Consider the following 13935-nt stretch of genomic DNA (forward strand, 5'->3'; position numbering starts at 1 on the left):
GTTGGTAGGAGGAAACGCCGCCGGGATAGGCCGGGGAGGAACCGAGCAAGGATTGGCCAGTCTGCGGCGGCTTGGCGCTGCCTTTCAAAGAGCTTCGGCCGCCTGCATTGGGCCAAGGAACTGTCATTTTCTCCCGGGCTGCGGGGCCAGAAATGGGGTAGGCTGCGCCACTTATAAGATCGCTGCCCAAGCTGCTGACGTCTTTCGAATTCGAGACGAGCCTTTGAGCTGGGATTTGGGTTTCCTCGCGGTGGCCGAGGTGAGTGTTGGCCGCCGAGCCGCGTCGTGCGAGCGCGGAGTCGCCTGCGGAGCGTGGGGCGCCTTCGCCCGTTCAGATAGGCCTCGCTGGAGCTGCCTTCCTCTGGGGGCGTCGCGGCGCCCGAGGCAGACGCTGACCTCGACTGTTCACTGAAGAGGGAGAGGAGCTTCGCGGGAGAGGTGGACGGTCGAGCCTCGCCCTCTTTTCCCGATCCGTTAAGGTGCTGGAGGCTTCTTTCAGATTTGTCTTCTCGCGGCCGTTGAAGCGGAGAGGTCGCGGGGTAATCCCCACAAACGGGCCGGAGTGGCTTTACGGGGCCATTACCGCCACCCACCAAGATGTCCAGGGTCCCGTCGGCTAGATTCCATTGGAAGGCGGCGGGAGCAGTTCAGTCGAAGGAGGCTCAACCCTCCCTCTAAATTGGCGCCCAGTCTGGGGTTCAGGATTAGCCTCCCCGCCCTCTTCTCCTTTCCTTTTCCTCGTTTCCCTTGCGAAGGGCGGTGTGCTCCATTGAATTGTACGGAAGGTTGGATCTGAAGCACTGACAGCTGTTTCCTTTGTGTTTATAGACTTCCCGAAAGTGTTTCATTGGAAAGAATGCTGTGGAAGGAACATATGTCAGTCTCCTCCATAAATTTGCTCTTATAGAAGAATACCCAAAGGTGTACGTAAGGGTCTGATGCAAAAAATACATAGATTTGGGGGGGGGGGGAAATCTGAGTTTTTTTATTTTCAGTGTCTGGGCCACTTACCTGGTTTCCTAAAGTTTCTTAACTTCTACAGCTTGCTTTGGGGAGGGAGATGTTGCTATTTTCTGCTACCATTTTTAAATAATTGGGAGTACAGGCATTTCTCCCATCTACTGCAAGTTACCCAGAGCTCAGACAGACTGGCAGTCAATCTCATAGATCTCAGTCTGCGTGCATTCTTACTTGTTTGTGTTTTGCAAGGAGGAAAAATGTTTAATAAAGGACTTGCTTCCCTATTCTAAGATGCAGGAATAGACTATTATAGTACAAAGTGCTTCAGCCTGAGACTGAGATGAAAAAAAGGGACAGTCTTGTCTTGGTAGCAACCCTGTAAACTTAATGTATCTTTTATTTCAGAAAACGAAATTACACATATTCTGGAGTTCACATATGCTACAGTTTAGTGATTAGTACATTTAGCAGTTACATATTGTAACATTTTAAGAAAATACGGAGCTTTAAACATAAGTTGTAACTATTTGGGCAGTCTGACAGTAAGCCATGTTGAACTTAGTAGAACTTACGTAGGATTGTCTGCAAGTTTCATATAAAATGTATACTGTATAGATAAAAGCTAGTCTGTATAGCTATACTGTATCCTGCTTTATCATAGGAAATATCTTTAATAGCACAATTTGCTCCCCCCCTGTTTTTTGGTTAGAACCAAAATACCTGAATGTCTTCCCTTATTCTGAAATAAAGAAATGAATGACCAACGTCAGCAGATAAATTTTGTAAGAGTCACAAGGATTGAGGTAGTAGATAAATCACACAAATAAATATGGGGCTATAAATCACATCTAGAAGTTTGTTTGCAAATCATTGTGTGTGTGTGTGTGTGTCCATGTAATGATCCTCCAAATCAATCTTGACTTCTGATGACTACATAGACAGGTCCATGTTGTTTTCTTGGCAACATTTCTTAAGTGGTTTGCCAGTACTTGTATTTATGTTAATTGAGTTGTCAAAGTTATAACTGCTGTCCCACTTCAAGAGAGTGCTATACCATGTATCAGGAGGAGTCTGGTAACACCTTTTCAGATTAACAAATTTTATTGAAAGATACAAGCTTTTGTGTATTGTTGATCAGTTTTGATCTGATGAAGTGAGCTAAAGTTCATGAAAGTCTATGCTTTTTAATAAAATGGTTAGTTTGAAAAGACTTCAAGAGACTGCTACCAGACTTCTCATTTTTGGCTAGACTAACATGGCTCTCCTGCATCATGAATGTAACAAAATTAAAAATATTTTGTGTTCTTAATTTAAACACTAAAACTTGGAAAACCTCTTATTGTTTTACATTTGAAAGCTCAAACTATAACTGCTGCATCTAAATTAAACCAGTAACAAAACTACAGAAGAAGGAAAGCAGGCCACAGTCTGTCTGGTCTGGAAATGTTGTGCTTTGTCTTTCCCTCAGTTGTCATCCAGAAGCATTTCTGTAGGAGATAGTAGTTAGAGTGACAGGAAGCCTCAGCTAAGAGGCCAGGGATTTTGCTGCTTCCTTCTTTAATTTATTTCCAGGGATTATGATAAGAAAGCCAGCAGTTTCTTGATCTGTAACAACTTTTGCAATTGATCTTTTTATGTCATAGCGTTCAAGACTTTGAACATGAGAGTCTCTTGTTAGAGTTTGTAAGTTGCTTTGGGAACCATTGCAGCTGAGGAGTGAAGTATAAATGCTTTAAATAAACTGCAGCAGTACTTTAATCTCCAAGATTAGTCTGAAGCAATTCAGAGAAATGTGAGTTTTAGAATACATTCTGGAAGAACATTTCAAACAAGATTTTTCATTCTATTAGATTCTTCTTTCAATTAACGCTGTGTGGAAAAATAGCTTTTCTATTCCCCCCCCTCTCCCATGGCTACATACATGTATTCAAATGACTTACCTGAAACGCATAAAAACTTGCTTGATCTGGTTACCTACCTATCCTAATTTTGGGATGGGCAAAAGCGTATTTTTGCTTTATATTTCAAAAATTTTCTCTGAAATATGCTTCACTTGAGCCAATTTTGGCAGTTTCAAAGTCAATAGAATTAATATAATTTACAGGTGATTTTTTTTTAATTGTCACCTCCTGCTTAACATTCTTTCCGATTTTCAAGTGAAAATTATTTTTCATAGCTTTGTGTTTCTTTGAATGTAATATTGAACCTCATAAAAGAAGCCAGATTTTTAAAAATAAAATACTTAACATACTTATGCATACATCGAGAAGCCCTCCAAACAGTCACTCACGCACTGGTTATCTCCCATATAGACTACTGCAGTGCACTCTACATGGGGCTACCCTTGAAGTGTATCCGGAAGCTTCAGCTGGTCCAGAATGCAGCCGTGCGGGCTATTTTTGGTGCCCCTAGGTGGGCACATATAACACCGTTGCTGCGCAAGCTGCACTGGGTGCCAGTTTGCTTCCGGGTCCAATTCAAGGCGTTGGTTATTACCTTTAAAGCCTTACATGGCATGGGGCCAGGTTACCTGAGGGACCATCTCATCCCCATTACATTGGCCCGCCCCACCCGATCATCCAGAGAGGACATGTTGTGGACCCCATCCATAACAGAATTTCATCTGGCGGGGTCCAGGAAACGGGCCTTCTCTGTAGTGGCCTCCACTCTCTGGAATATCTTGCCCCCGGAGGTGAGGCAGGCCCTCTCACTCCTGACCTTCCGGAAGGCCCTGAAGACCTGGTTCTGCCGTCTCGCCTGGGGTGGGAAAGTGAATAACCATTATTGGGGGTGGCTCGCACCCTAGAGTCCCTCCCACCAGCCTCGATTTTATACCTTTCTTGGATTTTATTTATTTACTGTATTTTATTATAACTGTTTTATGTGATTTTAATGTTTATGTTTTATGGGGAATTTTATTGTAAACCGCCCAGAGTCCCTCTTTTGGGGGAGATGGGCGGTGGCTAAATTTGAGCAATCAATAAATTAAATAAATAAATACTATGATTTTATTTATTATAAATAATAGATGCTGCTTTTAATTATACTAACTTGCTGCTTTTAATTATACTAACTTGCAAATAAATTTTTTTCTGATTCAAAATTTCCTAGAAAACACATTATCTCTGCTTTTTTCTAAATATTTCATACAAATCCCTAGGAAATTTTTTAAATTTTTTTGTCAAAACAAAAGCGTTCCTTGTATGTTGAAATTGTCTTTTTTTTTTCCTAGGTGCTGTCCTTAAAAATCACACACGCAGAAAAATAATACAGTACCAACTTTATGTCCAAAAAACGCCGATTTCAGGATCATGACATTAATCCATGTTTAGTGGTAAGTTCTTATAAACCTTAATTTATCTTTATGAAGGGTAGCTTTACAAAATAACGATGTGCAAAATGCTCCCAACACAGAACACTTGGTTTTGGATGGTCTGTGCTCAAGCTGAGACATGTATTCCAGGTGTCTTGGTTTGTATGTAGAATGAAATGGGCTATGTTCTTTTAGATACATTGATCCAGGCAGGTGTGGCTCAGAAGAGGGCTAAGTGTAAAAAAAAAAAAGGTCTGAAGGGATTTCTCTGCACTGGCATGTGCAATCCTAACCAGTGGCAGTGGAGGAGGTGTAGGGAATGGAAAGCATATGCTATGCTGGGACATCAGGGGTAGCTGAGGGAAGCCATGGGAGAGAAGGTAAAATGCTGGGAAGATGGGTAGGCAGGTAGAATATATGCCACATTAGACTATCACACTGAAGAATAGCACACAGACAAGAACATTGATGACTGGCTGTTGAGGGGATCCTGTAACTACCTATATGTTCTGGGTTTGTTTCTGCTGAATTGCAGTCAATCCATAACGGTTTGGCAAAACTTCTGAACATCAGTAGTTTAAAACAAAACATTTTTTGTCATTGACTTTGCCCTTTGGAACAGCATCTCCCCAGAGATACGTACAGCGCTCATGCTCTTTGCATTCCAGAAGGCCTTAAGACACAATAATCTAATTATGGTTGTTTTTAGTCCATTTTATTTCATATTTTTAACTATTTTAATTGTATATTTGGATACTGTAAGCTGCCCAGTCTGTCAGAATAGGGTTTTTTTTTACTAGATATAATTCTAGGATATATCAACAAGAAATATCACAACTTACTGAGATACAAGCTCATGGCTGCAAGAATAAATTTTGTCCAATATTGGAAGAAAGATACAACACTGATGGTATCTGATTTGGAACTTAAACTTGTAGAATATGCAGCAGTGGCAAAATTAGCAGCATATATCCACATCAGAAATTTTAACTAAATTTAAGCAAGAATGGCTTCCATATATACAATACATCATACAGCAAATACAGGTGGTCCTCAGTTAACAACCGTTAATTCAGCAACCGTTTGAACTTGCAGTGGCACTGAATGAGTGGTAGTTACAACTGGTCCTCAAAGTTTCAGCCATCGCAGAACCCCCACAGTAACATGATCACAATTTGCAATGTTCCCTGCTGGCTTCCCACAAGCAGTCAATGGGGAAGCTAGTCCGAGGTCGCGATCGTGTGAGGTCCTTGCTTAATGACGCACACGGTCCTTGCTTAAAGATGGTAACCAGGGACTGCCAGAACTGCTGTCTCTAAGTAGTGCAGTCACGTGATGTGCTTTATGACCGCATCACTTAGCAATAGCATTTCTGATCCCAACTACCGTCATTTATCAAGGACTATCGTACAAACACAATATGGTTTCTCAGGGGGTCTAGATGTTTATAAATGTAAGAAGGGGGAAGTTACCAATTTTTCCAAGCATTTAAAAAAAAAATTCCTTTTTTATTTTTCCTCTCTTTTTCCTCTCTCTTTTTTTAATATTAATAAACAATAAATACAGTCGAGATCTCAGTACTAAGTGTCAAGCTAAAGATAGAAATCCTTACTATATTACATATTAATTCAGTGCATTTCTCAATAGTCTGTCAATACCACACTTAGCTTTAATTGTACAATTTAAGCAATCTTATATTCGTTAACATCTCAGAATTATAGTTAACACTGATATTTTTTCTTATCTTTAATAGTTCAAGTTATTGAAATTATTATAGTATCAACAATTTTTAGTTTATGTTGCACAAATACCTCTGTACCTAGCTAATATATGAATTCTGTAATGTATTATTTGCATCTTACAATACAATGAAACAATTAACTACAAAAAAAAGAAAGGGTACCCATAATAAATTTAATTAAATAAATTAAAATTTATATTTTATGCACAGTCATCATTGTCTTCTTTTTTTAAAAGTGTGTACTGCTTATGTGAGACTTCTTTGAAGTTGCAGTTTGACACAGACAACTAATTTTGGAGTCTATAGATTTGTAAATCCATCTTTTGAAATGTTTAAGTAATATTTATGAATTCAAAAATTTCTGCGCTTTGAAAAAAGAACACCCTGTTGAATACAGGTATAATTCAAGATCTAAGTTTTGGATGCTTATTTATTCTTCACTTTTTGATTTAACTTTTTAGCCTAATCCTAGGTTTAAAGTCTTAGACTAATATTTTGAAGAAACAGATAGGAGTACTATTGAGTAGGATTTTATCCCAACATAATTATTTGTAAGATCCCTCATTGTTTAGTCACCTTTCAACAAGTGAACATGGCACTCCTCCAAACTGTAGAAAATAATTATCAACCATTATGTCTTTATATTTTATTTTCTTTCATATTCAAGGAAACCGATGCTTCTAGAAAGTGTTTGGAAGAGAATCAATCCAATAAGAATATGTGTTCAGTCTATTTTTTAAAGTACAAAAATTGCCGAAAATTTTGGGTAAGTAAATTTGAAAGGCTTTTATCTAAACTTGCCCAGTGATGGAAATAGGAATCAGGTTCTAAATCTGTCTCTGATCTATCTCTACCTATCTCTATCTCTAAATATATAATTTAAAAAAAAACTGGCAATATTAAAGGGTCAGATTGTTTATTGCATCATTTATATGAGTTCACATTCAAAGGCCTCTGGGCACTTCATAGCCATGAAATCTAACAATATCACAATTACTTCAGATTAAAATTTAAATCAGTAAACATTAAGATAAATTGAAATACACATTCACTATATACAAAAAAAAATTAAAATAACCAAGTAAACAATTTAATTTCCAAGTGTCCAGGAGAAAAGAACAGTTTTCACTGTCATACTAAATGCTAGCAGTGTTGGGCTCTTTGAACCTCAGGGGGCAAGACTATTCCATAGAGTCAGCGTAACTACTAGTAAGACCTGCCTCCATACTCATTTCTCCCAAGCTCATTGGCATTGGGAGCTGAAGTACCCCATTCTGGGTTGAATCCATCAGAATGGGCAGATTCTGTTGGGAGAAAATGTTCCAGAAGATATCAAGAACTATAGAACGTTATAGTCAAAACAATCACTTTGAATGGTTCTTGGAAACAAATTGTCAACCAATATAGTGCCTGCAGTATATATGACATGCTGTTGACCAGGCTCTCAAACACTAGTAAGTGGGTTGCCACATTCTGTACCAATGGATATTTCCAGGTAGTGTTTACAAGAAGCCTTAGGTAGCATGTGCTGCAACAGTTCAGACAGTTCAAACTGAAGTTGATTAGAGTTGATACGTAACTGTTGCTAGTGCTGGCTGCTCCAAAAAGGGCTGTAACTGGTCCACTAGTTGAAGCTGGGCAAAGGTTCCCCTAACCTCAGCCTTCACCTACTGAGTAACCAGATTGTATTTATATTTTTATTTATTTAAAGGATTTAAATGGCCATCCATCTCACAACAGTGACTCAGATGCTGTAAACATAGGAGAATCTTGAAGTTGCAGCTGCTCCATCCTGTAACAGAACAAGGGCTGACACAAGGGCAGTGGTTTTTGAATGAGCAGTATTTATCTCTTGCTCATATTTAACTTTAGATTGTCTTATCCCATCCAACCCCTCACAGCCTCCAGACACATATAATGACATCCTCCACGTCTCCAGCTTGGCCCATGGTGGAGATACCATCTTAATACTTCATCCTAATTAATGAATCACCTGTCCCAGTGATTGGTGTTAAGTTACATGGAGGAACAACGCAGAGCCCTGTGGCATCCTATAAAAGAGAGACTAGGGGCTTGACTGCTCATCATATAACACTACCAGCTGGAACTACCTACTCAGGGAGTAGTGGAAGCACTGCAGACAATGCCTCCCACCCCAGCCCTTATAGGGGGTCTAGGAGATTACTTTGGTTGATAGTATCAAATGCCCTTCAGAGGTTGGACTAGGACAAGCACACTTTTTATATTCAGGTCCTAATGAACTGCAATACTCAGAGTTACGCACACAAAAATATGATGGGATACTGGTACGCGGATTGAATCCCACTAGGGATATAACAACAGTTGTAATAGAGATTATATTTTTCTAACTATATTTAAAACTTTATGGTAATGTGGATTTGGATCCAGGAGTTTGGACACCAAATCAGAATTCGTTTACTATTCTTTTTTACACATGCTACTAAGCCATAATGTATTTTGAGAGGGAGGAGTTAGCTTGATGTGCATGTCCTCCTTCTGTGGCTTGTAAACCACTATTTTGTTCTTGGGGTAAGTTCACATTCAAACTAAGAAAAATCCACAACGATAGATAACGTTCTCATAGATACTTTCTTTGGTGCTCTCCAGATTTCCATATAGCAATTTGCAGATTTCTCTATTTTGTTTTTTTAGAAATAAAATTGACATATTGCAAAAAATATATATTTCTAACCTCCTAGTCATTCTTAGAAGATAAAGAATGGTGGGTGGCTGCATCCCAGTGCTTTATTTGGAAATATTCTCACCTACTTGGCAAAGAAAGCAAGGGTGGTGAGAGTAATCTCATTAATTTTCCTTCAGGTGAATGGATGCTTTGAGACCATAGTAGCCCTTTTGTTAAGAGGCAGGCTTGCTGTGGCAGCCATTTGTGAATGTGTCCATCACATGCTCTTAGAATTCCAAATATGGCCACTTGCCCAGAAAGGTTGTCTTTCCTTTACCTAACATTATGGGTGAAAGCATTCATTAACTCCATGTGGAAAAAAACTAGCTGAGCATACTCTGATGTTATATCACACTGTTCAACTAGAAGCTACCAAACTACTTCCCTTTTTATGTAAAAAAGTGACTCTTCTGGCAGATTATTGACATTGAGTCTCTAGGCCTAAGCACATTGTGGCTTCGTTCTTATAGTGTCCATGTATATAAATAGTGTCTATGCATATAAAGAGAAAGTCAACGCATGATGCTCTCTGGAAAGCTCTGTCATGTGCAAATTCTCCTGATCAACGTTTCTGCCAATGGGGAAGTTCCATCTCCAAACTATCATTGGTGATTGCATATCATGAACAGAGTGATTTATATTCCACTGATTCATGGAGAATCAGTCTTTCAAAGGTAGTGTAAGGTTGGAGCACCCAGTCGCAATTAGCTATGGACCCAGAAGCAATGGCTAATTGCGAATGGGTGCTCCAACCTTACAGATAAGCACTTCAGATGACAGAGATAACATGTTTATTTTGATGGAGCAAGACTTCTCCAACTATACACAAATACTTGATTTGCTAAACTATCTGACAGCAAAGTGGATTTAATCACACTTCATGGTTTGTTTGCATTTCTAGCATGGGATTATGATTCAGAGAAGACAAGATGGAATAAAACCATATATGCCTACAGCAGAAGAGAGAGAGAGAATCCTGGCTTCATTGGGAGGGGCACCATATTAACCATACAGTTTTATTAATATAAGATGTACAATGGTTTTACTGTAACAATGTGCTTTATTTTATTTGGGAAAAAAGCTGTTCCTCGATAGTTGTGTTGCCACTATCCTTGTACTGTATTTGTTTACAAAAACTAACCAAAGAGGAACCCTGAAACTTTGAATGTCTAAAGAGTGAAATGCATTGTTCTGTGGGAAAAACTTCCAGAAATAAATGCAGTTTTTAATGAGGGTGTTTCACGTGTTATATATTTATTACAATATATAATTTCATATATTTATTATACACACACACAAAGCAATTCAAATGGATTACAGATAGTTTTCAAATGAAACAGTTGAAAAATAGTATGGGGCTGAACATTCTCATAGATTTTATTTCCCAGGATTCTTGGCTCATTTTAGATCAGTGTATCATTAGTGACCAGTAAATCTTAATATCCTGTTACTAAAAAAACCATTATTTTGTGGAATGATGTTCTTCAGTATAATGCTTATGGTTATCTTCATTGTAACCGATGTATAGATATTTCCACTCTCACCTTTAACCTCAGTCTATCAACTCAATAGTATTAACTGTAGCATTTTTATCAATATCATCTGTTGGGTATAAATCAGGGGTTTTCTCTAAAAGATGCTGCATAGCGTTTTCCGAAAGTTTAGGAAGAACTGGGGACCTTCCATATCTCCAGCAGACATCAGTTTGTAACATACATAAACATCAGTCTAGATGGAATCAGGAATGACTGAATTCATCTTAAGTATTACTGTATTTACTTTCTGGGTGTCAGGACATTCATACTATTTTTCATATCTGTTGTATGGAATCATTCAGAATAGCTTGCTAAATGCATTCATTTTTGGCAATATCAGTTTTATCTCAGAATAAAATTAAGAACATCTTCAGTCTTCAGTTTATTTCTAATGTAAATTAGCTGTTCAGTTGAGTAGTACTTTAATGTATTTTGATACACTTGTAAAGTTCTTGAGAGTTCACAGACTTTTCAACTTGCTGGTTAAACTTCTTTCTCCGCTTCATAATATTTGAACATTATGAGAAAAGTCTCCTGCAGAGAATAGCCAGGCGAGCTGGGAAGTACTTGGCAACTATTCATTGAGGGGCATATTGTGGTGGGTTAAATGAAGAGTCAAACAGTCTACAAACACTGCCAGAGTTATACAAATAGCAAAAATAAGTAGGTCTATAGATGTCCTTCTGTATGAACCTTTGTATTTGAACCATATGTAATTACAACTTCTTTGAAAGGAAGGGATGTATCAGATTCGACCTTTCAAGTTCTTCAGCTAATGTTTTGATTCCTGCTTATATTCAGTACTACAATCCTGTTGAAACAACAGTGCTAAAGTTTAAATATGAGCAGTAATGTATATAAATCTTAACATTTTTTAAAATGCTTTGTTGATGCTGTTTAGAAACTGCTATACTACTCCTTTTGTATCCAGATCAAACTTTAAGCTGCCAATATGACGCCACCTTGGCTTTGTCATTGGCCAAAAACAAGTCATTTTCAGTGCATACTATTGGTGGTAATCAGCAGGTGGGCCGAATTCTGTGTATCTCCACATTCACATAGCATGTTATCTGTCAGCGATCCTCACTTGAGCATATTAGTCTTACGCTTAGGCACTCCAACCCTCAACCTATTCAGAATCCTCCAAATAAGGGCGGTCAAGTCCCTCAACCATATTCTCTTCTGGGACTCTCCCTTGGTCAGTGATTTCTCTCGCCCATCTTCCAATTCAGTTTTGCTCTTGCCCACAAAAGACTATTTGTTCTTGCCATGAAACTGTTCCTAGATTTTAGTGGACGTGTTTGAAGCTCGTACCATACAGAGGGTGCCAGGGATCCTTCTCTTGTTTTGTTCCCTCAACAACAACAACTCTCCTGATCTTGGGTGGTGCAGTACCAACAAGAGGGTACATTTTCTCAATTGGTGTAGGTTTAAGACATCCTGTTGCTATTCGTACTGTTTCATTTAGGGCAATGTCAGCTTGCTTCGCGTGTGTAGATGCGCTCCATACTGGAGCGGTGTACTCTGCTGCAGCGACACTCAAGGCCAAAGCTCATGTTTGTAACCTGGATGGCCAGGCTCCCCATGTATAATTCATCAATTTCCTAATAATGTTATTCCTCGCACTAACCTTGGCCTTAATATTCAGGCAGTGCTGTTTAAAGGAAAGCATTCAATCAAGTATCACACTGAGATACTTCGGTATAGGACAATTATGTAATTGGTTCCCTTGCCATATAACATTCAGTTTAGCCCGGTGTCTCAATTTCGAAGATGGAAAGCACACAGTTGGGTCTTACTTGGATTAGGCCTCAAATTAGTAGTGTAATATTGTCCTAATTTTTCAAGTGCTACAGTAAGTCTTCCAGCTGTCTCATCAAAACATGATCCTTGTGTAGCCACTGCTGCGTCATCTGTGTAGATAAACTCTGTGTTGTTGGGAACTGGTCGATCATTTGTATATAATAGAATATCGGGGACAGTATGCTCCCTTGGGTCAGTCCATTCTTCTGTAACCTCCATCTACTGTTCTTTCCATTCAAAGTCACATAAAATACCTGATTCTGTACTGGACTGCCAATAACCCTAGTGAGTTTACTGCTTCCGGTGAGACTTACTTATCTTGCGTAGCAATATCCTATGATTAACGGTACCATACGCTGCAATTAAGTCAATAAAAGCCACTCCAGTAATGGTCTTTTGTTCATAGCCGTCTTCAATATATTGTGTAAGATTAAGTATTTGGCCACAGCATGACCTCCCTGGTCTGAAACCTGCTTGCTCCTTCATGATTTTTCTATCAATATTATCCACAATTCTGTTAAGGATTATCCGTTCCAACACCTTGTAAAGATGGCAAAGGAGTGACACCAGTCGATAATTTTTCGGGTCATCAGGGTCTTTACCAGGTTTCAGTAAAGCGGCAACTCTAGCCCGCCTCCACTGTTTGGGGATCTTAAACTCATCAGTACAATTATTCATCAGTTGTAAAAGCCACTGCGGTGTACGAGGGCCAAACTGTTTGATCTTGTAAGAGAAGGAAAAATTTGGATAGATTAAGTCTCTCATGTAGAAAAGCATACTTGACCATTTTTTATGGAATGTATTAAAAGACTGGTTTTTGGACAGTTAAATTTAAAAATTGGTTATGGGTAAATATATTCTTTATAGATAAGTGAATTTCAAGGACCATTAGAAATATAGCAATGTTATATTCATATATGTAATTCAGTGGGGAAAACAGTAAGGCATACTTACAACATTGTCAATGTTTAAGTTATTAAATGCAAGCATTTATAAACTTTTTACAACTCAAGTTCCCTTGATGCCTTAGGTGGCAACCTGTGGCTAATATTTTATGGACTTAGACACTAAGTAGCATCAGACCTGATAGTATCTGAATGGAAGGTCTTTAGGAATACCAGAGCTGTAGACTGTAGACTGGCAAGATAAATAGAATCCCCCCAAAGTGGCCACTTCTATATTTCTGCCAGGAAAATTCCATCCAGTGCTTACGTAAGTCAACTGGAATTGAGTTTAACAAAAGAGACTATTTTTTACTTAGCTTGATGACTGCTATCCTGGGTGGCAACACTCTTTTTTGTTGTAGAGTGGGCCTGTCCTGAAAATGTAACTGCTGTTGTATTTTTCTACTTGGGTATTTTAATTTTATACATTCAAATATCTAATAGTCATTTCTCAATCCATGAGTGTTGAAGTTCCATTTTTAGAGTATAGTAGCAAGGTAAAATCATTATCAAATTACTGAAAATTATTTGTAAGTGTTGGTAGCTCTTATTTCCTAGCAAGCTTCAGAAGTAAAAGAGATTAAGAAACATTCTGGAATATAAAGTTCAGCATTAGACTTCTGAATATATATGCATTCTTCTGATTCTTCCATCATTTCCTGGTTCCTGAAGCTGGAATAATACTTCCTTTTATTGCCAATCACATGCTTCTCATTAAACGAGTTTAGATTTTTGTTCTCTGAGTAGTAACATGCATTTAGTAAACTAGAGATGCTTAAAAATGTAAATGGCTCCACTACCTCCAGGAGCCTTCTGCAAGGTGGAAAAAAGTATTTCTGAAATTGAATCCATTTAATACTTTGTTTTGCCTTGGTTTGTTTTCTGTGCTGTCACTATGTGAAAGTTTAAGCTGAAGTGACGCCATTTTACTTCAG

At 38.5% G+C, this 13935-nt stretch overlaps 1 protein-coding gene across 2 annotated transcripts; it reads left to right on the forward strand.

Moving 5' to 3' along the window:
- The first annotated feature begins 234 nt into the window (after positions 1-234).
- On the forward strand, positions 235-9954 carry CHCHD7 (coiled-coil-helix-coiled-coil-helix domain containing 7). Of its 2 annotated transcripts, XM_063299312.1 has the most exons (5): positions 235-259; positions 829-923; positions 4193-4294; positions 6682-6780; positions 9620-9954. In XM_063299312.1, exons 3-5 carry the CDS (start codon positions 4244-4246, stop codon positions 9722-9724), a joined length of 255 nt encoding a protein of 84 aa, XP_063155382.1. In that variant the 5' UTR covers positions 235-259; positions 829-923; positions 4193-4243; the 3' UTR covers positions 9725-9954. The 2 variants fall into 2 exon arrangements, with proteins under 2 accessions (XP_063155382.1, XP_063155380.1); XM_063299310.1 differs by lacking the exon at positions 235-259 and having other exon boundaries at positions 803-923.
- Positions 9955-13935: the final 3981 nt, after the last annotated feature.

Source organism: Candoia aspera, chromosome 3, assembly GCF_035149785.1.
Source record: "Candoia aspera isolate rCanAsp1 chromosome 3, rCanAsp1.hap2, whole genome shotgun sequence".
NCBI lineage: Eukaryota > Metazoa > Chordata > Lepidosauria > Squamata > Boidae > Candoia > Candoia aspera.

Bases quoted from the DNA above. Each gene is read 5' to 3' on its own strand.
- CHCHD7 (XM_063299312.1), top strand. From the start codon at position 4,244: ATGTCCAAAAAACGCCGATTTCAGGATCATGACATTAATCCATGTTTA. The intron at 4,295-6,681 runs GTAAGTTCTTAT...TTCATATTCAAG, and splicing joins ACATTAATCCATGTTTAGTG to GAAACCGATGCTTCTAGAAA. The intron at 6,781-9,619 runs GTAAGTAAATTT...TTGCATTTCTAG, and splicing joins AAAATTGCCGAAAATTTTGG to CATGGGATTATGATTCAGAG.